The sequence below is a fragment of the Globicephala melas genome, chromosome 9 (genome assembly GCF_963455315.2).
Source record: "Globicephala melas chromosome 9, mGloMel1.2, whole genome shotgun sequence".
NCBI classification, from domain to species: domain Eukaryota; kingdom Metazoa; phylum Chordata; class Mammalia; order Artiodactyla; family Delphinidae; genus Globicephala; species Globicephala melas.
The window spans coordinates 92,986,782-93,012,448 of NC_083322.1; the positions used below are offsets into that span (position 1 = coordinate 92,986,782).

Genomic DNA, 25,667 nt, shown 5'->3' on the forward strand with positions numbered 1-25,667 from the left:
ACACATGGGCAACAAAACAAAATTAAAATAAGAAAAAGACCAGACACCATGCAAAGAAAATGAAAAGATATTTATTCCAAGGGCCAGGGCCTGGGATGAGATCACTTGAGCACTAGACTTAACTCTCAACTGAGGCAAAAAAATGAGCACATGATTGACTATGTTGTTCTCTTAACCTGAGAAACCAAAACATACAAGGAGGATTTGTTCACATGGGAGCGCTAGCAAGTGGGAGGACATGACACAGATGGCTTTTGCCACGTCTGAGCCTATTTGTGTGTATGTGACATACTTGGTCCTTCCTCTCTCCTATTAAGAAGATCTGGGGCTGGCTGAATGCAATGGCTTGGAATCTGAGATCCAAGTACGCAAGTAGTTTACTAATCTCTCCTCTGAAGTCAGTACAATGCAGTTTGAATATGTATTGGATGTGTAATATATATGTTTATTATGCATGTGACATGTTATACAGAGTATATGTATATATATATAAATTTATACATACAAAACATATGTATGTTTCTCTTATATGCATGAAAGCCAGACTTCTATTGGAATCAACTCGATATCCTTTATTTATAAAAAACACAAATTGGAAACAGATAAAACATTAACAAACTCATTTTATTTAAGGTTTGAGAAAACAAAAGGAAAATCCTTTTAAACATCTATTCTGCCATGATAAAAACGCCTTTGGGGCTTCCCTGGTGGCGCAGTGGTTGAGAGTCCGCCTGCCGATGCAGGGGACACGGGTTCGTGCCCCGGTCCGGGAGGATCCCACATGCCGCGGGGTGGCTGGGCCCGTGAGCCACGGCCGCTGAGCTGGTGCATCCGGAGCCTGTGCTCCACAATGGGAGAGGCCACAACAGTGAGAGGCCCGCTTACCACAAAAAAAAAAAACAAAAAAAAAACAAAAAAAACGCCTTTGGCTGCATTTGCCAGTAGCCCATTTTTACAGCCCTGTTAAAACTCTAAAAGGACTTAGAGTGGTTGAGAGAAGTGCTTGACTAGAGCGTGCCTTCTCGGATGGGAGCTGTTGTGGACTCCTTCCAGCTCCGGTTTCCCCCAATCACTGCAGCCTGGCCTTGTTTCCCCCCCCCCTCCCCAGGATGTGCACATCCAGTGGTCTTCTCATGCAGTTATATAGAGTTTTGCTACTCAAGGTGTGTTCTGGCAACAACAGCATCACCTGGGAGCCTGTTAGGAAGGTAGTCTCAGAAATGAAAATCTTCTAAACCAGCTCTCCAGGGGATCTTACGCATGCTAGGGTTTGAAGCACTGATCGAGAGCACACTTCAGCCTAAGTAGATGCAGGAGTGAATGAGTAAATGAATGACTGGATGATCGAAAAATGGGAGACCTTTCTTTAGAGTATTCTGTTACAGCTGTGTGTTATCTGAAACTTTCTTCTTAGAATGCTGATATCTAAATGATACAATTCATTTTCTGTCCTGGTAGAGCGGGACCAGCTTAGAAGTCTTACCCATTTTTAATCTTTTAATCTTTTGAGTTCCTGCTTGCTCACTTTTTTCTTTTCTTTTTTAAAAAAATCTGATCTTGTTTTATTTATTTTCACTTTTAATTGAAATATATTTGACATATAACATTTATTTAAGGTGTACTACATGTTGATTTGGTGCATCTATGTATGACACTATGATTGCCATTGTAGTGTTAGCTAACACCTCTAACACGTCACATAATTATCATTTCTTTTTGTGTGTGTGGTGAGAATAATTAAGATCTAGCCTCTTTAGACTTTTCTTTGTAAAAGTATTTTCTTCTAGATTAAAATCCTACCTATTAAGTAGGTGACCAGTATGACACCCTAAGAGTCATGGAAGACGATGGGGTAGAGACGTGTCCTTTCCCACAGCCTTTCCAAGCCTTTCCATTTGTTTCTTCTCTCTCTTTTAACTATTAGAATTTACCAAAACTTTCTGTCCTAGCGCTTGGCTGATATGCTCTCTCCTAGAGATAACCGCTTGAATCCTATAATTAATCGTTCATACCTACGTTACAATCCTATTTCTCCGCAGACTTAATCCAGGTCTCTAGTTCCCAGAATTGCTGTGCTCTTGATGGAAGTCCCAGACTCTTTCCATGGAGAAATTGGATTTTCCTCCATTTTCTACTACCTCAAACCCTTTGACAGTGTTGATTTGTGACAATAAATTTTTTAGGCAAGGAACCCACCAGAGGGAGCAAGGAGAGTATAGAACTTTACAGAGAGGGGCAGCAAGCAACTCCTGGTGAAAAATAATAACTAACTTTATAGTCAGGAAGGCAGTAAGTGGAAGACAGTATAGAACAGGGGTTGGCAGCTTTGGCTCTGGCACCAGGCGCGCTCAATTCATATCCCAGCTCTGCCATTTAAACTGGCTGGGTGACATTCACAAATTACATAGACTCTGTACCTCAGTTTCTTGGTCTGTAAAATGGGGCTAACAGACAGTGAAAGGAAATAATCCATGCAAAATGCATGGCACACAGTAAGCACTTATTAAATACTGGCGATTGTTACCTAATACAGACTAATCTGCATGCCCCAGGTACTAAACTCTTTTTTAGATGTCTATAAAGGTCAACATCTTGTATTCCAGCATAATAGTTCGTGGAGTGAGATTACCTTTAGAGCGGGGTAAAAGAGAAGCTGAGGCTCCACAACCATGCAGTAATCTACCAGCTGAGTTGCCAGGGTCTTTTTCTGGAGGACCTTGGTGTTGGGTTGGCTCGCCACCACCATGGTGGTACACACTATAATGGACTCCACAGGTGCTGCTTGGAATAGGCATTTCCATGCGAGGAACAAGTTTGATCATCAGGGGAGGGTTTAATGCTTACAGCCAAAAGCCTGTGCACTAAGAAAACAAAGAATGATATATAAACAAGGCACAACACTTGCATGGCAGGTGAAAGATGGATGAGGTGCTTAAGCAAAGCTCTTGAGACAGAGCAGTATGTGTGATTGAAGGGCTGCACTGACTGTGTATATTGTGTTTGGAGAAACAGGTGAGGCCCCCGTGGGCTGTCAAATACTGAATAATAGATTAGTAGGATGGTATCATGTTATTGTTCGTGACTCCTTTGCTCACTGTTAGCTAAGGCAGTAACTTTCCATACGAGGATTTCATGACCTTTGAGATTCTTCTTGCCTTTCGCAAGTATACTTTTCCATGCCATGATTTCTTTAGTAGGAAATTTATTATTGCTGTCCCCTGGAAGTTATTCTTTGGCTTATCCAAGAGATATGAATTCATTTTTGAATGCAAAATCTAGTTCCCAGAATGCAAAGTCTCAGTGGATATAAAGCTGCAACATTCTGGAAACTATTTTCCAGGCAACCTTCTTCATCTTCAGCAATAGAATCTGGCCCACTGGACTGCTCTCCTCTTTCGTAAGCACTTTTCATTTAGGTGAGTCCCAAGGGCCTTTAGAGTTCTTTTTCATCCTACACTCGTACTTTGACAAATGTAGACCATTCCATTGAAAACATTCAGTTATGCCTTTCATATCTGATAGCTGTGCTGGGGCTCAGCAAGAAATACCATATTCTTCCACATAGGTGTGGTTTCTTCCAAATTAGTCTGTTCAGGTGAGAACTGAGGTTTTCAAACTCTGATTCTTGACAATGTCACTATAAATTTAATATAACCTTTTTATCTAGTTCTGCGTGAGTCATAAAGATGAAATATTTCATTACAATAGGCAGAGAGAGAATTTTGCATACCCTAGGAATGCTGAGGTTCTAGACACTTGCGTACAAAATAAGTAAGGTATATTTCCTTTCATTCTTTGTTTTCCCTTAATATTTGGGACTCTCTTCATACAAATTTGTATCCTGAATTTTTAACTTTCCTGTGTCGTTAAACAATTTTGTGAACATAATTTTAATAGCTGCCTATATATTTGTATTGTTATTTATTATTCTGTATTTGAAGATTTAGGTTATTACCAATTTGATAATGCTACAATGTGCTGAGGTGAACATTTTTACGTGTAAGGTTTTTTTCCTTTTAAAAAACTGTTTCTTTAGAACAGAGGCACAGAATTTAGGATTACTTGGTCAAATGGTATATTTTTTAAAGTTCTTCATATATATATATATATATATATATATATATATACTAAAACCTTCTCAAAAAGATACATACATTTAGATCTTTACCTTCAAGGTAAAAATTATGTGTCTCCTTTCACCCTTGAAAGGTACCTCCTTGTTTAAGAATATACATATTTACAAAGGTTGCCAATAAAATATGGTATTTCATTGTTGCTTTAGGCATATAGTATCTTATTGCTTATGTTTAACTAGCATGGCTTTTCTCCTATTAAGTATATTTGTTTAGGATTAAATGGAACTTAAAGAAAAGAGGAGTTTCCTGAAGGCCTCACCTATGGGAAAAAAGGGGGCTTTACAACTTCTTTGAATATATATATTTTTTTACCTTATGTAAGTAAAATAGGACCCCTCAGAATATAGCTGTTTCACTAGAGTGCAGTTCTGTACGTCCAGTTCGTGGGTTTGTTACCCAAGGGAGACGGCTTCATTAAGAAGGCTTTATATAACAAAATACTAGCAACAATAATAATAATTACAGCTAAGTGTATTTAATGCTTACGGTGTGCCAGAAGCTGTCTAAGACTTTATAAATATCTTATACAGTCATCTCAAATCATGCCTTCACACACTGAGGAAAAACTTGAAGTCAATATTTGCGAGTCATCAGAAAATAACTGCGTCCTACAAATGAACCAAAATAGTGAGGATAGTAAGTATCTTCGTTTATACGGTGCACATTCCCCCACGAAGCACCAGCCTGTACCTGAGGTCAGGTAATTTGCATAAACAAATCACTGAAGTGGAAGAAAGAAATATTTTATGTGGAACTAGTGTGTAGGTTTAAGTTTCTCCCAGGTTATTGAAAGTGGCAAAGCTAGCACCAAAAGTGTGCAAAAATAGGATTAAAAAATACTCCTTCATGAAAATAATTTCAGTCAAATACCATCTAGTTGATTGAAGCATGGCTGCATGCTGCTCACAATATTCCTGTCTCCTTTATGTAGAAACTCTGAGTCCCATTTGGCTTTATAAATGAGATTTATAAAGATCAGGAAGAATTTTGATGTTTAGATTGGGGTGCATGAACTAAACTGAGAATTCTAGCTCCTGACGGTGTATCTGGATTAACTCAAGAGATAGGTACTATGTATTTTAGGGCTGTTGTATCAGATTACCACAAACTGGGGGGCTTAAAGCAAGATATTTATTCTTTCACAGTTCTAGGTCCAAGGTGTTCGGCACAAACCCCAGGCCCTCTGACAGCTGTAGGGGAGAATCTTCCCCTGCCTCTCCCAGCTTCTGGCGGCTCCAGGTGTTCTTTGGCTTGTGGCCACTTCACTGCACTTTCAGCCTCTCTGGTCACATTGCCACCTCCTCGTAGGTGTGTTGGTGTTGTCTCCTCTTGCCTCTCTCTTACAAGGACACTTGTGATAGCATTTGGGGCCCTCCTGGATAATCCAGGGTAATATTGCCATTTTAAAATCCTTCATTTAATCACATCTGCAAAGACTCTTTTTTTCCAAATAAGGTAACATTTACAAGTTCCAGGCATTAGGACTCGATATCTTTGAGTGGCTACTACATACAATGTAAGGTTTGTTTCAAGGACTGGGCTAAAAACAAGATGTGTATTTGACCACAGGGCTCAGCTTGAAGGAAAGTCTTCGTTGTGAGCAGAAGCAAAATGACCAAATCGGGATAGTAGTGTCAAGTGTCAATTCCAAAAGATAAAGCCAGGTTATAAATAGGAAGATGGATCACACAGCTAGAATTATTAGACAGTGTTTCCCATGATACTCAAGTTAAGCAAAGCAGAGGCAAGAACCACTTTTCTGGCTGCTCCATTGAGATGTGACAGTGCTGTGACTATCCAGGCTGGAAAATGTGCCTGTGAGGCAGGTTGATAATGTGTGATTGAAATTAGGAGCCACTGGATGCAAAAAGTCAGCTGGGAAAACAAATGTGTCTGAAAGGGGCTCAGGCCTAACTCTCAAATGGGTTCATGTCTCTTCTGTTTTAGTTTCTGTGTATGACCATCCCTACCCCTCCATCCTACGCTCCAGCTAATTCAAGCCAAAATTGTATATATATACGTGTGTGTGTGTGTGTGTGTGTGTGTGTGTGTGTGTGTGTGTGTGTGTGTGTGTGTGTGTGTGTGTGTGTGTGTGAGACTGTGTGTGTGTGTGTGTGTGACTCAGCCCTTTCTGGATGATAAAAATCTCTTGGTGTATTCCAAGGGTCAATTGCCCACAAAGTTATCAGTGACCCTTCTCCAGGGATCAATATCAGCTCCCCCACCCATAGCCATCCAGGCTCCTTCCTGAAATAGTTCTCCTCATCTCTTGCCCTACAGCAAACGCGCATCCGCCTGCAGCAAGCAAGATATTTCCCCACCAACACAAGTTCCTGCGAAAACCAAACCAAAATATAAAATGAAAGTACAGAATTCAGTGAATTTTAGAACCACCACCTCAGTGGTCTGTGCTTAGAGACATGCTAATTATCGTAACAGTTCTGTTGTTTTCTGAACCTGAGCTGATTCCGTGATTGATGGATCAGGTACAAGGAGGATGTGGTGTGCAGCACCCATGATCTTTCTGGAGCCATAGGACTGTCCCTTGATTGCCTCTTGGGTGGCTGTGGTTCTCTGGAACGTCTGACATAAAGTAAACACATGATATTGCTTCCTCATGGTAGAGGACTGGATAATCACATTTATCAACTGGTGTTCTGCTCTGTGGCTGTTTAGATATCGTGTGTGCCACATCATTTCCTCTGTGGTTTCCTGATGCTGAAAACCTTTCCTGGTTAAACTTATATCATACTGTGTAAAGAGTGATAACGAGTCTTAAACACATTTGGCACGCATGACTTTATTAAAGAAGAGATCGTTAAGGAAGCAGATGCCGATGCTTTGTTACACCCTGCTGTCCTTCCTATTCCTGGGGACTTACTAAGGGAACACTTTACAACTCCAAATAAGGAGATGTCTTATTGTCACTAGATCCCAAGTAGAGTTTACAACACACTACCATCAGGGAGGCAGAAAGGAAGCCCCCCAATAAAATATTACTTGCATCTTACTATATCCAAGCTTCTAGGTGGCCCTCAAGCCAACAGAAGAAATGACAAATTGCTTAATCATCTGGAATATTTGGTGTCCCCAATGATTCCTTCCCCTTATATCTGTGTGGCACCCAGATCAGGAACACTAGAATCTTACTGTAGTGGGAAGTGTGTTGAACACTTAAGAGACAGCATAATGTGATAGAAAGAGTGTAGGCTCTGCCGTCAGAGAGACATGGGTGTGCCACTCTTTCGCTTTATTTATGATCTTAATCAAGTCATTTTACCTTCCCAAGTCTGTCTCTTCATCTAAGAAATGGAGATAATAACACCCATGTCACTCGGCTTCTGTATGGATAAAATGAGACGGGGCATGCACATTGCCCTGTATGAGGTAGGCAGGGCTATTTCCTCACACTCACCCCTGTCCTTTCTTTACATTCATGCTGCTTACACTGTCTAACCTTGACATGTCACTTAGAAAACTCTGCCCACTCAGAGGGTCCACATAATTTTTTATGGTCATGCTATATTTTCATCCAACTGGCTTTTTCCCTTCTCACACTCTTTTGTTACTTTGTTCTCTGAAAGAGGAGAGTGGTTGGCAGTGATTCACATTTAAGGGATGATTTCTTGATCAACTAATGGATATTAAGAAGAAAAACGTTTACTTGCACGATATTGAATAAGATCAAGAACTATTTCACTAAATAAAGTAGATCAGGTTATGTATGCATCCTAGGCTGGACACCTGAACTTTGCCTAGCATCTTTAGAGTGTCCTGGGAGCAGAGGACTACATCCAGCAAGAAAGATGATACATTCACAGCCTCCTGACATGTTCTTAGAACTAATCAAAACTCACTTTTCCCAGGGGACAGTTGAATAATTCCTAAAAAAGAAGGAATTATTTGGTTCATGCTAAGTGAAGACAGCACACACAATCACCCTGCTGATCACCTCTTGGAATGGTTCCTTTTATAGGGCTTTGCAGGCCCCTGTGCTGGAGGGAAAAGAATACTTTCTCAGCTTTCACCAAAGTTTATAGCAACTGGTTCTGGGATAATTTCATTAAACGTCCCAGTACCAAGGAGGATGTAAGTCTGGGGACTTCCCTGGCGATCCAGTGGTTAAGACTCCGTGCTTCCATTGCAGGGGGCACGAGTTCGATCCCTGGTCGGGGAACTAAGATCCCTGCATGCCTCGAGGTGCAGCCAAAAAATAAAAAATACATGACGTAAGTCTGGACTTCTAATATCCTGACTTTAAAGTTCATAAATCACCTTTATATTTCACTAGATTCTATTATATTCTCTTTCATTTAATAGTTATTTTTCTTATTCCCCAGGCTAATTAATATTGGGAAAGTTTGGAGTAGCAAATTAAGCCTGAAAAGTATAGCTTAGAGAAGACATGATGACATCATAAGAAACTCTGTTTCTGTCAGAGTGGAGGAGTATGTGAGCAGAGAAAACCTGCTGGTACAGAAGTCATTAGAAGACACACCTGCATGGAAGTGTACACTGACTGACACCTGTGGGCTTAGAACTTGAAATTCCTGGGTCATAAGAAATGAGGCTAGGACAGAAATCCTGAATCACACACTAGGTGGGGAGTTGGACTTCGGAATAAAACTTGGACATGCAAAAGTCAGCATTCTCAGTGGATGAACTAGGTGAAAAAAACAACAACAACAAAATAAATTTAAAACCTGTGTGGAAGACTGAAGAGGGAAACAGTAGGGATTCTGGCCTGTTTGACTTTGGCTTCTGCAGGAGAGATGGAGAGAAAAAAATCTCTCATGAGATGTCTTAGCCACATACCTAGTAGCATCCTGTATATAAGGCAGGAATTAATTCCATTCAGGACCTCTAAATCTCTAAACATGAAGTTTAATTTAATGTGGTCCCATTTTGCTGGTGCTTCACTTGGATGAAACAAATGCAAATCATCTCTGGATAAAGCATAGCTGAACAGCAGACACATTAAATGGTAGATTAGACACAGCATAAGAGAGAATTTGTGATCTGGTACATAGATATGAATAGGTTAATTAGAACTCAGCCCAGAGAGACAAAGAAGAGAGAGCAAGTATAAGAGTGATCAAGTCTGATATCTAGCTAATATATATCTGATTGGAGTTCCAGGAGAAGATAGAGAGTATATAGGTAGAGGCAGTATTTGATCATAGTTGAGATTTTTCCAGAACTTTTTTTTTGGGGGGGGGGAAGTTAATCATTTATTGAAGATAAAGGTTTTTTTTTTAAACATCTTTATTGGGGTATAATTGCTTTACAATGGTGTGTTAGTTTCTGCTTTATAACAAAGTGAATCAGTTATACATATACATATGTTCCCATATCTCTTCCCTCTTGCGTCTCCCTCCCTCCCACCCTCCCTATCCCACCCCTCCAGGCGGTCACAAAGCACCGAGCCGATACCCCTGTGCTATGCGCTGCTTCCCACTAGCTTCTACCTTACGTTTGTTAGTGTATATATGTCCGTGCCTCTCTCTCGCTTTGTCACAGCTCACCCTTCCCCCTCCCCATACCCTCAAGTCCATTCTCTAGTAGGTCTGTGTCTTTATTCCTGTCTTACCCCTAGGTTCTTCATGACATTTTTTTTTCTTAAATTCCATATATATATGTGTTAGTATTTGTCTTTCTTTTTCTGACTTACTTCACTCTGTATGACAGACTCTAGGTCTATCCACCTCATTACAAATAGCTCAATTTCGTTTCTTTTTATGGCTGAGTAATATTCCATTGTATATATGTGCCACATCTTTATCCATTCATCCGAAGATGGGCACTTAGGTTCTTTCCATCTCTGGGCTATTGTAAATAGAGCTACAATGAACATTTTGGTACATGACTCTTTTTGAATTTTGGCTTTCTCAGGGTATATGCCCAGTAGTGGGATTGCTGGGTCATATGGTAGTTCTATTGTAGTTTTTTAAGGAACCTCCATACTGTTCTCCGTAGTGGCTGAACCAACTCACATTCCCACCAGCAGTGCAAGAGTGTTCCCTTTTCTCCACACCCTCTCCAGCATTTATTGTTTCTAGATTTTTTGATGATGGCCATTCTGACTGGTGTGAGATGATATCTCATTGTAGTTTTGATTTGCATTTCTCTAATGATTAATGACGTTGAGCATTCTTTCATGTGTTTGTTGGCAGTCTGTATATCTTCTTTGGAGAAATGTCAATTTAGGTCTTCTGCCCAGTTTTGGATTGGGTTGTTTGTTTTTTTGTTATTGAGCTGCATGAGCTGCTTGTAAATTTTGGAGATTAATCCTTTGTCAGTTGCTTCATTTGCAAATATTTTCTCCCATTCTGAGGGTTGTCTTTTTGTCTTGTTTATGGTTTCCTTTGCTGTGCAAAAGCTTTGAAGTTTCATTAGGTCCCATTTGTTTATTTTTGTTTTTGTTTCCATTTCTCTAGGAGGTGGGTCAAAAAGGATCTTGCTGTGATTTATGTCATAGAGTGTTCTGCCTATGTTTTCCTCTAAGAGTTTGATAGTCTCTGGCCTTACATTTAGGTCTTTAATCCATTTTGAGCTTATTTTTGTGTATGGTGTTAGGGAGTGATCTAATCTCATACTTTTACATGTACCTGTCCAGTTTTCCCAGCACCACTTATTGAAGAGGCTGTCCTTTCTCCACTGTACATTCCTGCCTCCTTTATCAAAGATAAGGTGACCATATGTGCGTGTTCCAGAACTTTTGAAGACCTAATTCCTCAGATTCATGAAGTATTGAAGGCACAATTGATTACATAAAAATTAGATTAAATGAAAAAGCAATTGAGGCCTTGAAAGATGGTAGAAAACCAAAAACATAGAGAAGATTTTTCAATTACCCAGAGCCATGGGGGGAGGGGAACGGGGGCTGGGGAACCAGATTACAGACTCGTCTTCAACTTACTAGGGTTAGACTTAAGATTTTTCAGTTTATGATGGTATGAAAGTGATAGGCATTCAATAGAAAATGTACTTTGAATTTTGCATTTTTGAACTTTTCTTGGGCCAGTGATGTGCAGTAGATAATCTCTTGTGATTCAGGGCCATGGCAGCAAACAGCTCCCAGTCAGCCACTAGATCTCGAGGGTGAACAACCAAGAGGCTTAAAACCATTCTGTACCCAGGCAACCATTCTGTATTTCACTTTCAGTATTCAATAAGTTACATGAAACATTCAACCCTATATTATAAAATTGGCAATATGTTAGAAGCTTTTGCCCAACCGTAGGCTAACATAAGCGTTCTGAGCATGTTTAAGGTAGGCGAGGCTCAGCTGTGATGCTTGGTAGGTTAGGTGTATTAAATGCATTTGTGACTTATGGTGACTTTATCAGGACATAACTGCCTGGTTAAGTCGAGGTAAATCTGTATGTCCAAAGGAGTGGCAATTAGACCAACAGCCGACTTCTTGAAACAATGATGAAAGCCACATGACTGTGGAATAATATCATCAAGGTGCCAAAAGAAAAAAACTGTCAGCTTAGAAATGTGTAACCAGTAGAGCTATTTTCAGAATGAGAGCAAAATAATGTAACTTCTAAGAAGATAAAACCAAGGGAATTTACTCTAAACAGATGACTATCCTACAGGAAGAGGGAACGCAACCATGGAAGGAAGTCCTATGATTTAAAAAAAAATGAGCAAAAAATCTGGTAGACATGATGTTAGTTAAAAACATTGAAAACAATATTAATACTGTCTAATTTTTGAATTAAAAAGATAGAACCAAAAATTTGAACAATAGCATATAATTGTTGTTCCCAATCTATATGCTGAGGCACCTGTGGCATCCCCATAAATGCACAGGGGTACCAGAAGATGTTAACATTTTCTAAGGGACACAGCAATATCTATTGTACAGCATGGAATGCTAGCTCGAGGCAGTTTATGGTTTCAGTGTTGAATTGTACTACGTTCCTTTTGATTACATTATTTCTTTTTGAAACTGGGTTTTTGGATGGATGTTTCTGTGAAAAAAAAGTACCAAGATAAAATCAATATGAAACAAGAAATGAGAGTGAAAGTATTCAATTTTATTCCAAGATCTGAGAAGTTGTGCCCTGCCTTTCCTTTCAATTCATGTCTGTTGCTTTTTTCAAATGGCTGCTACGTTATTAGGACACAAATATGTGTTAAGTTGTTTTGACATAATCACTTAATAAACAAAACAAAAGGTTCTTCTTTTTTGCCTAGGAGCATTGTGAAAAAATTACTGAGACATACCAGGAACTGCGAAACTCTGAGAACAACTGGCATGTAATTTGGCATGAGGATAACTGGATTGGTGTTGGTCAGATTTCTGTTTTGTTCAGTTAAATATGCATGTTAAAATTTCTAGAGGAAAAGAATAGTGAAAGTATAGATATATATCTTCAAACTAGAAAATGTGGGAAATCTCAATCAATCTCAAACAAGGCAAAATGGGACTTTTCTTTTAACGGTGGGACAGATGGAGGCACTAAGATGCTAGAAATGAATTCAGACATTTTAGTAATCTCAATTCATGTAAATGTGTGAAATCCTCCAGTTAAAAGACAAAGAAAAAATAAGATAAAGACTGTGATTTTTCTATTTTCAAGAGACACACCTAAAACTTAGAACTTAAAAAGGTTGACTGTATAGGCATAAAATGATATATGAAGAAAATAGAAACCAAAATTAAGGTAGTATAACTTTAAAACACTACTTATATGGAATCTAAAAAAAAAATGGTACTGATGAACCTAGTGGCAGGGCAGGAATAAAGATGCAGATGTAGAGAATGGACTTGAGGACGTGGCGGGGGTGAGGGGGGAAGCTGGGGAAAGTGAGAGTAGCATTGCCATATATGCACTACCCAATGTAAAGTAGATAGCTAGTGGGAAGCAGCATATAGCACAGGAAGATAAGCTCAGTGCTCTGCGATGACCTAGAGGGGTAGGATAGGGAGGGTGGCAGTGAGGCTCAAGAGGGAGGGGATATGGGGATATATGTATACATATGGCTGATTAACCTTGTACAACAGAAACTAACAGCATTGTGAAGCAGTTATACTCCAATAAAGATGTATTAAAAATGCATTATTCTGCAACAAGTAACTGCATAATAATACAAATTTCAATTCACCAGGAAGATATAAGAATTCTAAAATTATATGACAAGTAATAAACAATTTTAAGACAGTAAATTTGACAAGTTAGTGGAGTGGTAAAATGCTTGCAAAATATGTATTATTGAAACTTATTCGAGAAAAAATAGAACATTTGAATTGCCCTGTATGATTAAAAGAAGACATTGATAATTAAAAACACTCTCACTAATAAAACACCAGTTGCAGGTGGTTTGTAGGTAAGTTTCCACCAGGTATTGAAGGAAGGACCAGTTAATTCCAATCTTACATAAACACTTTCAGAAAATAGGAAAAGGAGGATTACTGTAGCTCCTTTTATGAATTAAAGTTACTCTTGATACTAAAATTAAACAAGGTCAATACAAGGAAGGAAAATGGCAGGCCAATCTCATGGCAATAGATACAAGAAAATTTTAAACAAAACGTTAGCAAACAGAACTCAAAAATTAGTTTGTTCTTGAAATGTAAGTTTGGTTCAATATTAGAAAATTAGTTAATTCCTCATGTTAACAGATTAATGGAGAAAAATTATATGATCCTCTTAATAAATGGATTAAGATAATTTTATAAAAGTCAACGTCTATGATACAAGTTTTCAACAAACTAGGAATAGATTTCTTAACCTAATAAAGTGTGCCTACAATACCTTGGTGCAAACATAATGATGAAACATTAAGTGTACTTCCTTTAAAACTGGGAAAAAGATAAAAATGCTTTCTACTAAGACTCCACCAATTTACTGGAAATCCTAGCCAGCAATATAAAAAAATCAAATAAAAGGTATAAGAATTAGAACGGAAAACCAAAACTATAATTATTCAGAGATAATATAATTAATTTTATAGAAAACCTAACAGAATCTACAAATTAATAAGAGTGTTTAGGACTTCCCTGGTGGTGCAGTGGTTAAGAATCCACCCGCCAATGCAGGGGACATGGGTTCCATCCCTGGTCTGGGAAGATCCCACGTGCCACAGAGCAACTAAGCCTGTGTGCCACAACTACTGAGCCTGTGCTCTAGAGCTCGTGAGCCACAACTACTGAAGCCCGTGCACTCTAGGGCCCACGTGCCGCAACTACTGAGCCCGTGTGCTGCAGCTACTGAAGCCCGCGTGCCTAGAGCCTGTGCTCCGCAACAAGAGAAGCCACCGCAATGAGAAGCCTGCACACTGCAACGAAGAGTAGCCCCGGCTCTCAGCAACTAAAGGAAGCCTGCACGTAGCAATGAAGACCCAAAGCAGGCAAAAAAAAAGAAAAAAGAGTGTTTGCCAGATATAAAATAAAAATTTTAAAGTTAATTTCATTTCTATATGCTAGCAATAAACAAAGTTTTCTATTAAAAAATGATTCATTTTACCGTATCAGCTAAAATAGATTGTTTTTGTTAGGGATAAAGCTAACGAAAAATGTGTAAATCCTTTATGGAAAAATACTTATACTTTATACAAATATTAAAAATGACTTAAATAAATGGAAATTATTAAAGTAAATGTTTAATGGGGAGTACAGTAACATTAACATTGTAAGGTTATTATTTCTGCCCAATGGGGTTTTCCTGGAATTTGACAGGTTGACATTAAAATTTATAGAGAAGAGTAAAGGGCCAGGAACCCCTGAAGACAAAGGATAAGGCAGGGGTTGGGTGAGGACCTTGACAAATGAAACACTGGTACTTACGATAAATCTACAGTGATTTAGTCAGTGTGGTGTCGGCAGTGCAGCAGACGAACAGACCCTTAGGACAGGACAAAGAGCCCAACGTGTAGAAATGATCTGCAGCAGAACTAGTATTGCAGATTCAGAAGGAAAAGAAGAACTGCTCAAAATTGTTCTAAGGGAAAAAACGAAATCAAATTCTTTTTCATGTTATACACAAAATTCAATTCAGTTTTTCAAAAAACAAACTATGGAAATCCAAATTTAAAACATCTGAAAATAAAACTTTTTATTTTGAGAAAATTGTAGATTCTCACGCAGTTGTAAGAAATAATACAGAGAGATCTCATGCACCTTTTACCCTGGTTCCGGGAAGGGTAACATCTTGCAAAACTATCTTACAACATCCCAACCAGGATATTGACATTGATACAGTCAAGATACAGAACAGTTCCATCACAAGAATCCCTCTTGTTGCCTTTTTAAAGCCACACCCACCTTCCTCTCCTCCACTCCCATCTCTTCTCTAACCTTGACCACTAATCTATTCTCTATTTCTAGAATTTTATGATTTCAAGAATGCTATGTAAATGGAATTATATACTATGTAACCCTTGGGGGCTGGCCATTTTCACTCAGCATAATTCCCTCAAGATTCATACAGGTTGCTGTATGAGTCAATAGTCTGTTCCTTTTCATCGTCTGCGAGTATTTCATACTATGGATGTACTGCAGTTGGCTTAATGATTCACTGGTTGAAGGACATCTGTGTTGTTTCCAATTTTTGGCTATTACAAATAAAGCTCTATGAACATTGAAGTGCAGTTTTTTGTATGAACATAACTTTGACTTTATCAAGGAGAAATGCTCAGGAATGCAACTGCTGGGTCGTATGCAGCTGCACGTTTACTTTTTAAAACACTGCCAAGCTGTTTTCCACAATGGCTATCCCATTTTACATTCTCACCAGAAATGTATGAGTGATCCAGTTTCTCTTTGCCAATATTTGCTGTCACTTTAAAAAATCGTGGCCATTCTGATAGATGTATAGTAATATCTCCTTGTGCTTTTAATTTGCAACTCTCTAATGGTTAATGAGATTGAACATCTCTTCATGTGCTTATTTACCATCAGTATAGCCTCTTTAGTGAAATGTCTGTTTATGTCTTTTGCCTGTTTTCTAATTAGATTGCTTTTTACTCTTAGGTTGTAAGAATTCTTTATATATATACCAGATATTAGTCCTTTATCAGATATATTGCTTGCAAATATTTCTCCTGGTCTTAGCTTTTTTCATCCCCTTAACATGATCTTTTGTAGAGCAAAGATTCTTTTCTAAATTTTATAGTTTTAAATTATTCAATGAAGTCCATGATCCACTTTGAGTTAACTTTTGTATGAGTTATGAGATGAGATTTAGGTTGGGGTGTTTTTTTTCTTCCTAATTGTTCCAATACCACTTGTTGAGGAGTCTATCCTTCTTCCTTTACACCTTTGTCAGGTATTATTTGGGCATATTTGTGAGGTTATATGTCTGACATCTGTTCTGTTCCATTGATTTATGTGTTTATCCCTGTGCCAATACCATACTCTCTTAAAGTATATAGCAACTATATAGTATACCTTAATATCAGGTAGACCGATTCCCTTTCACTTTATTCTTATTTAAGCTATCCTGGGTCCTGTGTCTTTCCAAATAAATTTTAGAATAAGCTTCTTTATATACACAGAAAACTTTGCTGGGATTTTGGTAAGAATTGCATAAACCTATAGATAAATCTGAGGAGAACTGACATCTTTACTGCCTTGAGTCTTCCAGTCCAAGAACATGGTATGCTTCTCCATTTATTTAAGTCCCCTTTGATTTCTTTCATCAGCAAGTGAGTGAGAAATAAAGCCGTAATATTTTCAATTTATGTTCCAATGAGGGATTCATAACTGGGATATGTAAAGAACTCTGTGAATCAATGAGAAAAAAATAATTAAGCCAATAGAAAAACATGCAAATGACTTGAACAAGCGTTTCACTGAAGAAATATAAATAGCTATTAAGCAGGGAAAATATACTCAACCTTATTGGTAATCAAGAAAATAAAATCTAAAGCCTCAATAAGATAATATTTCACAGTGATTAGACTGGCAAAATCTAAAAACTCTGATGATATCAAGTTTTGCTAAGGATGTAAAGCAACTGAAAATAATGTTCATTGCTGGTGGGAATGGTTGGTAAACCAATTAGAAAAATAAGTTGAAATTACCTGACAAGTTGAGATGCATGTGCTCTAAGTCTTAGCCATTCTAGCTCTAGGTGTATGTTGCATGAAGAGATGGGTTAATAGCAGCATTGCTTGTCATGGTGAAATAACTGGAAACAGCGTAAGAGCAGAATGAATTAATACATTACGATACATTTGTATAATAGTATACTTTACACTCATGGCCATAATTGGCCCGTGGCCACAAGCTTCGAAATAGATGAATCTCACTAACAATGTTAAGAGAAAAAGCAAATCAGAGAAGAATACATACTCATGATTTCACTGATACACATGTTATAAATAGGTGGAAACAAGCACTAAATTGTTAGAGAAAATGAATATGGAGTGCAAATATTTTAAAAGTAAGGAAATGATAAAAAATTTAGGAGAGTGATTATTTGGTGATAGAGGAGGGAGGGACTGGGACAAACTTGGGGCTTGAAACATTTTGGTGATGTTCTGTGTCTTAAGCTGGGTGTTGGGTGCATGGGTGTTCATTTTGTTAGCGCTCAAACAATAATATGTATTATAATACCTCTTTGGATGATTAGTATTCATATTTTTAATTAGAGAAAAGAAGGAAAAGTCTGAGTCGTGTGCGTTATTAGCACCAGAAAAAAGGTTACAGTAGTTGTTTCAAAAGAAATAAGAAAACCGAAAATGTCAGCATTTAAATCTGATTTCCATTATGTAAGTAAAGTTAGGCGATTACATGTCAGTTCTTTAATGAATTTATATGTTATTTTTGCATTTTTTGGAGTCATAGTTTTCAGTAACAGTTGAATTAACTTTTAATTTGTTAATTGTAAGTTATGCCTTTGATTATGTAACTTTCCAAGTATTATTCCAAGGTTATTTTCTATTGCGCTAAAGGAATGACTACATTGATAAAATATACTATACAATAAATGAGATTACTCCAGTGCTTCTTTTGCTTCCTAAGGTGCTATTGCATATTTTGAAAATGGTTTTCTGAGTTTTCCCAACGAATAAGAATGCTATGATTACTGTCTTCAAGTGTGGCAGATGGACTGTACATGTGTAGTGTGCGTGCCCGTTGTTTCTGCTGAATTCATAGGTCACCCTTTTTGGGTTTTCTTCATGGTTAATGGCCATGATCCTTGCAGAGCTTCTTCAGCATGGCCTCTGGAATGCGCAGTATCTAGGACAGATTCAGCATCACCTGGAAAGCTTTAGGAAACTGAGGGAATCGCAGGGCAACAATGGGACTTAAAAACTAAGTGCTTAAAAGTGAATATATTTTGGAAGCCCAGTAAAATAGTTCTGTGTCTTGAGAACTTTAGGTATTTATTAAAAGCTTAAAACAGAGAACTCCCTACAACGCGCCCACCCATATAATGAAGAAACCAGGAGGAGCTACTTGCTACTTAATTAAACAAACAAACAAATAAATAAATTTAATTCGATAGATCCTACGAAATACTATTGAGCATCTACCAGATAGTGCCAGATAATGTTCAAGGCACTGGAAATATAACAGAGAACTAAACAGATATTATGTAATAATAATAGACCAGTGTGTATCATTTAATTCAGAAGTCTCCCTTACAGGCCTATAAGCTTTTTGAGGGCAAGGACCTTGCTTGTTCTGTGACCCAGTTTTTCTTTTCCTCAGCACTTAACAATGTCCAGCACATTCATATGCATTTAATACTTACTATTAATCATGACCGTTAATACATTTAACGTTTGTTTGTCGCATGAGTGAATGCGTCCCAGAGCCACACAGCTCATCCTTGGTGGAGCCAGAGTTTAACCTAGTCTTTCAATAATGATAAACAGTTGCCATTTATTTTGAGCTTACTCTGTCCAAGGCACCGTGCTCACCGCTCTACAGTCCTCATCTCACTTAATCCTTACAAATGCCTGAGATACAGGTATCATTGCCCCCTTTTGACTGAGGAGGGTTCTGAGCCTCAGAGAACTTGTGTCTTGCCCAAGGTCACCCTCTAGGTCTGTCCCCTTCAACATCTGCGCTAGGCTGGGACCAAAATCCTTCCTCTTTCCATAGCCTTTATTTCTGTGGGAGCCGGACTATCCTTGGCTACCTAGAAGGGAATGCTTCAGTTCATTAATTAATTGGGCTGCATGGTGCAAAGCCAGCCATTTGGCGGATTACCTGTCCCCTCCCCACAATGAACTGACTGATTTGTTTTACAGAATTGACCACATCAGCTAGTTATTTTAATGGTAAATCAAATTACGCTCATCTACTTTTTTCTTTTACTAAGTGTCCAGCTGGCTAAGAGTTTAGGATCAGATACGCCTAAATTATAATCCAAGGTCAGCCACTTATTAATTATGAAACCTTGGGCAAGTATTTAACCTCTTTAGGCTTCCGTCACTTTATCAGTGGAAATGCAGGTGATAGTAATTCTACCTAGTCTAGTTAATCATCTCACTAAGAGGTAACTCTAGCTCCTAACACAGTGCCGGACCCTTAAGGAGTTTTGTTGAGCGATAGCCGCCATTATTATATTTATCATTGTAATTGTCAACCTAATGTTTTATTTCAATATCTTCTTTGTTCTGTGACTTTTACTGACCTCCTTGACCTACAACCTCAGCTTCCTTCCAAGGTAGACAGAGTTAGTTACTTTTTGCTCATTGGATATTACTCCTTCATTATGGAACGTACACTGTTATAAAAATTGGCTCAGGTCTCATTGCCTACCTTCCAATTATAGGCACTTTGAATGCCAGTTCATTCATCTTTTTTAGTCTCAGCCCTTCCATATCGTCTAGTATGTAGGTGCTCTATGATGTTTGTCAAATTGAATGGATAGGTCATGTCTCTATTCATAGTGAATGGGTAGATCGATTATCTTTTGTGCATCATTGTTAATGTCATTGAGGGTATTACATTGATTTTTTTTTGGCATGTTGGGTCTTTGTTGCTGCGCGTGGGCTTTCTCTAGTTGTTACTCTTCATTGTGGTGCGTGGGCTTCTCACTTGTGGTGGCTTCTCTTGTTGCAGAGCACGGGCCCTAGAGCACGCGGGCTTCAGTTGTTGTGGTGCACGGGCTCAGTTGTTGTGGTGCGCGGGCTCTAGAGCGCAGGCTCAGTAGTTGTGGCGCATGGGCTTAGTTACTCCGCGGCATGTGGGATCTCCCCGGACCAGGGGTGGAACCTGTGTCCCCTGCACTGGCAGGCGGATTCCTAACCATTGCGCCACCAGGGAAGTCCCCATTGATTTTTGATAAGGTCTTCACCCATATCATTTGTATCCATCTTTTAATGCTGGCACTCTTTTTATTTGAATATGGCTTGCTAATTCTACTCTGGACTCAGATCTCTTGCTTTCCATAGAGATTTTCACTGCTTATATAGTGAGTATTGATTTTTGTTTTTTTCAACGTTTTTCTTCTTGCTACTGCTGTATTACAGACTTTTTGCTGCCATTCCTGCCATAGGACTTTATAAAAAGACTTTCTCACTTCCACTTCAAATTTCACTTCCCACATTGCTTTAAGGTATACATTTTTCTCTTCCCCCCCATCATTAATACATTACCATTTGACTCTGTCATTAGGCTGTCAATCTGTTAAACTCTTGAAGAAGAGAGACCTTATTTTAAATAGGCCTGATACTGTGCTGGAGAGATGGGTGCAGTGTCTACAATTCTATTCTTGTCAAGAATAGGCTTTTGAAATTTCAAGAAGAAATGAAATTTAGAAGAGCTACCAATCCATGAAAGATCGAAGGAGGATAAAATAAGTAAGAGAAGGACAAAATCCACATCAGAGTTCTTGGGAAGGCCCCTTGCCTTATTTTAAAATAACTAATTATGAAACAAAGAATATCCTGAATGGCCAGACTGAGGATCCAGGCATGAAATTCCCTTCAAGGAAAATGGCAGTTTGAGGTCCCTAAGGCTGAGGGTCCCCATTCCTTTGTTAGTGGTCAGAAAAAGAAGCACTTTGCATTTGAATTTCTTGGTTAAGGTAGTAGAGAATGGGGCCTTGCACCTGGATGAGGAAAGGAAAAGGAAACATTTAGTAACTATTCCCAAAGAAATGTCATACAAACGGTGACAAGTGGCAGTTCCTGCATTTCCGGTGAAGTTAGGATGCGACACAGGCCTGAAGTGCAGCGGGAGAGAGTTATGTGAAAATCCAGACAGACTGCCTGGGTTCTGAGATTCTTGAATATGTTATGAAGCAGAGCAGGACTTGCCCCACAAACGATGCTGGAGAGTTTTCCAAGGTTCTGAGTCATCAGGCAGGGTTTCCAGGGACAGCAGTGCCACAGCCTCAGTTGTTCTGAGATAATCTGACCTGATGCATGAAGAAAGCCAATGGAATTTGATGGACCTCAGACTTCACATAAAAAGGTGGGTGGCAACCAAGCAGGGAGATAAGTCAATTCTTTCTGAAGATGGGAGCTCAGACTAGCCCATTTACCTCGTAATTGTATAAAATACTACAGCAAATGAGAGGCTGCAGTTACCTTCCTTTCAAGCGTAAGAAGAATTTGCATTTCTGCTTAAAACTGAACAATTGTCAATGCAAAGGAATTGATCCAGTTAGATAAGAAAGTTTCATATTGGGATTATCACCTATAGACAGCAGTGAGGGTTAGAGCTGAAGGAACTACACTCCTTAAGCTGCTTCCATGAAAAACTTCAATCAACTGCTAGCTTTTGCTTTACAAACTTTGACGTATGTCCCTTGACCTTTAACAACTACCCCTTCACGTTTGACACTTAACGTTTGCTACATGATTAAAATTCAGCGTTAATTAATTTTAACACTATCAGTTAAGTTATATTTAGCTGAGAACACTCACTTTTGTCTTTTGTGAGTAGCACTGCAGCGTTATTACAAAGAGGTAGTCAGGAGGGCAACAGAGATACGAGAAGAGAAGAATGATTCAGTGTGCAGATAATTGTTTCGAGTGAAATTTAGCGTGGTATTTTTGTTCCTGTCCTCAGTAGAACTGAGATTTAGCACCTCGCGTTGGCTTTTAGCCCTCACCCCCACGAAGGAGGAGGCTGTGCTGGGCGGGTGCTGAGAATGAGGCACACCAGAATTAAATTATAGCACAGCTCGAACACCGGCAAGAATCTTCTCTGGCCAGCTCTTGGGTGCAAAACTGGCAATTCCAAGAGAAAGGCAAGGCATCCCCGGAAAGATCTCCTTATGGTGTGGCATCACCCTTAATGGGGAGGTTTGACATGGTCGTGTCAAGAGCATCACCCCCAAAGTGGCGACCATTCCCAAAGAAAACAGTGGAAGCCAGGATGTTTAGCCATAGCAGAGTTACAGTTCTAACCTTAAAAAGTCATCCAGGAGGTTGTCGTATGGATGGCTTATTCCGTAACGTGACCAATAAGCTCACCGGAAATAGATGAAAGCCAAGAAATGTGTCCTCTCTCCCTGAGTATTCCAAGTGAGAAAACATTTTTATTGGTTTATTTATTTCGTGCTCTTTTGCTCTGTGGAAAGATTATGACAAGGATAAGCATGTGCAGATCTTGCTTTTACCTGAGGCTCAAAATGCTAGAGAACCATTACTACTGCTACTCTTTGGGATATTAGCATGAAATTGTGGTCCGCAAGTTCACAGGGCCACTGAAATACTTCTTTGTATGGAACAGGAAGAGAGAAGCTCTGCATTTGGTAGATAGTGCAGGCGAAGCACTATTCATATGTACGTCACCCGTATGTGTCTCACCGAAGATCCAGTAATAGTAATAAAAAACGGAATTGGGGGGTTCTTTGAAACAGTATACTCAGGTAGCCTCCAGTTGTTAAAAACTAAACTAACAAAAGAAGACAACTTTGTAGCATTTTCCTTTGCGCATGACAGAACACTTTGCCTCCAGTAATTCATGTTTTATGTTCTAGAATCTAGTTCCATACCCTCATCTCATCCTTTACCTACAGCTGGAGGGCACTTGATCTCTGGCAGATTTTCTTTTCCTGCCCACCCCCTGGGAAAAACTACAGCCAAGGACTTATGTAGTTTAAAGGATTTAAACTATGGTGCCAAGGATATAAGTAGCTCTGTTTCCGTAGCCGAGCAATTCAGCATCAAGTCACATTTCTCTTGGTTGGGCTCTGCTAGAATGTCCCTGTCCTAGTAACTGCCTTGAGTCTTAACTCTGAGGTCAAGTCTACCTTGTGTTCTTGATGGGACACCAAATACCTATCTTGGTCCAATGCATGAGATCGAATCAGCCCTCTAGGATGGGGTTCCTGGCTTTTTGTTTTCTCAGTTGTCTCCATCCCCCTGACTCCAGGGTAGTGGAGTCCTAGTTATGAAACCTAGTCTTATGAGTAAGACCTTGTTACCACTGAGAACATCTCTGGTTTCAGTCTCCTGCTCAGGCCTCTGACCTGGTCCTACGCTGTATTCCCTGTCAGCTGTCTCTGCTCATTGCTTGTCACAGCAGCTCTGATCTGTCTACTTCCCACAGTCACTGGGCCTTCTGGATACTCTGATTCACCTTTCAAACTGGACTGACTCCCCACCCCTTCCGCTGAATAAACTTCCAGGGCTCCAGTTCCTGGTTCCTCCCATCCTGTCCTTCTGCAGGTGACCTTGGCCCAATCCTGCTATGAGGTCATGCAGGCAAAGGCTGAGCTTTAATATTCAGAGGATCAAGCATAGATGAAAGGGGGAAAATCATACCCTATATTTAAGAGCAAATAACATTTTTAAGGGTGGGAAGACTTTATAAAAGTCAAGTTTGCTAGCCCTTGAGTCTTCTAATTCTTTTTGGCTTCACTGGGTTTAATATAAGATGGAAACATTTTAACCTCAAATATTTACTTTCAAAGTAACATTTCAAGTGAGAGAGTAGCATGGACATACATCTACCAAATGAAAAATAGGTAGCTAGTGGGAAGCAGCTGTATTGCATGGGGAGATCAGCTCGGTGTTTTGTGACCACCTAGAGGGGTGAGAGGGAGACGCAAGAGGGAGGGGTTATGGGGATATATGTATACATATAGCTGATTCACTTTGTATACAGCAGCAACTAACACAACATTGTAAAGCAATTATACTCCAATAAAGATGTTAAAACAAATCTGTTTTGCAATATCTTTCTTCAATGGATTGAACAGGTGGCTTTGCATATTCCTTGAGATTGAAGATAATTTTACTTTGTAAGTTATTTTTCTCTCTGTTTTTACATTTTAAGGTGTTGCACAATGGCCTCGTTATGGAGATGAAACATCCGACTGTGGGGAAGATATCAGTCCCAGGTTTGAAAATTTTTATTTTTCTTAACTCCTTCCTTCATGAACTTGTCCCTTGTGCTGATCACTGCAAGTAGTTGATGACCCTCCAAACAGCTTGTCAAGACATTATCTAAACTTTTCATTTTGGGTAAAAGGGGAACCCTAGAATCACACCCACAGCGTGTTTGCTGAGGCTGCGGACTTGTGTCTTCACTCTGTCTGGGTGACCAAAAAATGCTTGTATTACCTAACTCCATTCTGTGGAATCACGTACTCACACAAGTGCTTTATGGCCAACAGATAGATGGCGATAGATATGGAAAATGTTCTGAAGTTACGCTTGGTTTGTATGCGAATGAGAAAGAAAGGCAGGCACCATAGAGGTGGTGTCCAAGCAAGGCTACTGACTGCTCAGGCCAGGGCATTTTTTTTTTTTTTTTTTTTTTCTGAACTGTGGTTTAAGGTATGGATCTTAGCTTTGTCGATCAAGAAACTAAATGTTTTCAGTAAACTCAGAATATATTGAATTTTTGTAACTTGACTCATACCAGACAAACTCACTGAAGACATTTTGGCCTTAAGCCAAAGTGCCAGGTTTTTCACTTCTAGGGAGAAACCTCAGGCCTGACTTTCAGAGCATCCAAACTGTAGTGAGAGCTTATGATCGACCTATTGGCCCCAACAGACTGCACTTCTCTAGTGATCGTGACACTACCGTTCCTCAGATCTGCTGTCTCTACTCTGGTCATTGCTAGAAAGACACTCCACATTCTTGTCCATCGCATCCCTATTTTCTAATCAATACACAATCAATATTTTCAAATATTTTCAAATCATACACATTTTTTTTTCTCTTCTTTTGACAGAGAATAAGGAAATTAGTTAGAATATAACGTTGGTCATTGTTTCCCTGAAACTATATCCTGGTCGCCTTGCTTGAAATTTGGGTATTTCCCAAATCCCTCAGTCACATCTGTCAAACGACATAAGTATTTACTTCTATAGGTATCAGATCTCATTTCTTGAATAACTGCTATTGTTAAGTTGATTGTGGGTATAACCTAATTGTAAGATTTGGGATCAGCTGGATAATAATGTCCTAGAACAGATCAGATCATGGCCACTGGCCAACAAAAAGAATGAGAGGAAGGAAGTATGATGAATAAAGCAAATTGAAGGAGAAAGTTCTGATATTCAGGAGTATAAGGAACGTTATACATGAATTAAGGGAGGTAACTAAGAGAGAGAGCAGGTATAAGCATATCAGAAACTGGGAACACAT

At 39.1% G+C, this 25,667-nt stretch overlaps 1 protein-coding gene across 7 annotated transcripts in view; it reads left to right on the forward strand.

Moving 5' to 3' along the window:
- The window catches only part of SUGCT (succinyl-CoA:glutarate-CoA transferase), a 775,307-nt gene that overhangs the window by 551,988 nt on the left and 197,652 nt on the right, over nucleotides 1-25,667 (forward strand). For all 7 annotated transcript variants that reach the window (XM_060305061.1, XM_060305063.1, XM_030871181.2 and 4 more), the window contains one exon: nucleotides 24,346-24,409. In XM_060305061.1, the coding sequence (XP_060161044.1) occupies nucleotides 24,346-24,409 (64 nt within the window). The remainder of the gene's footprint in view (nucleotides 1-24,345; nucleotides 24,410-25,667) is intronic.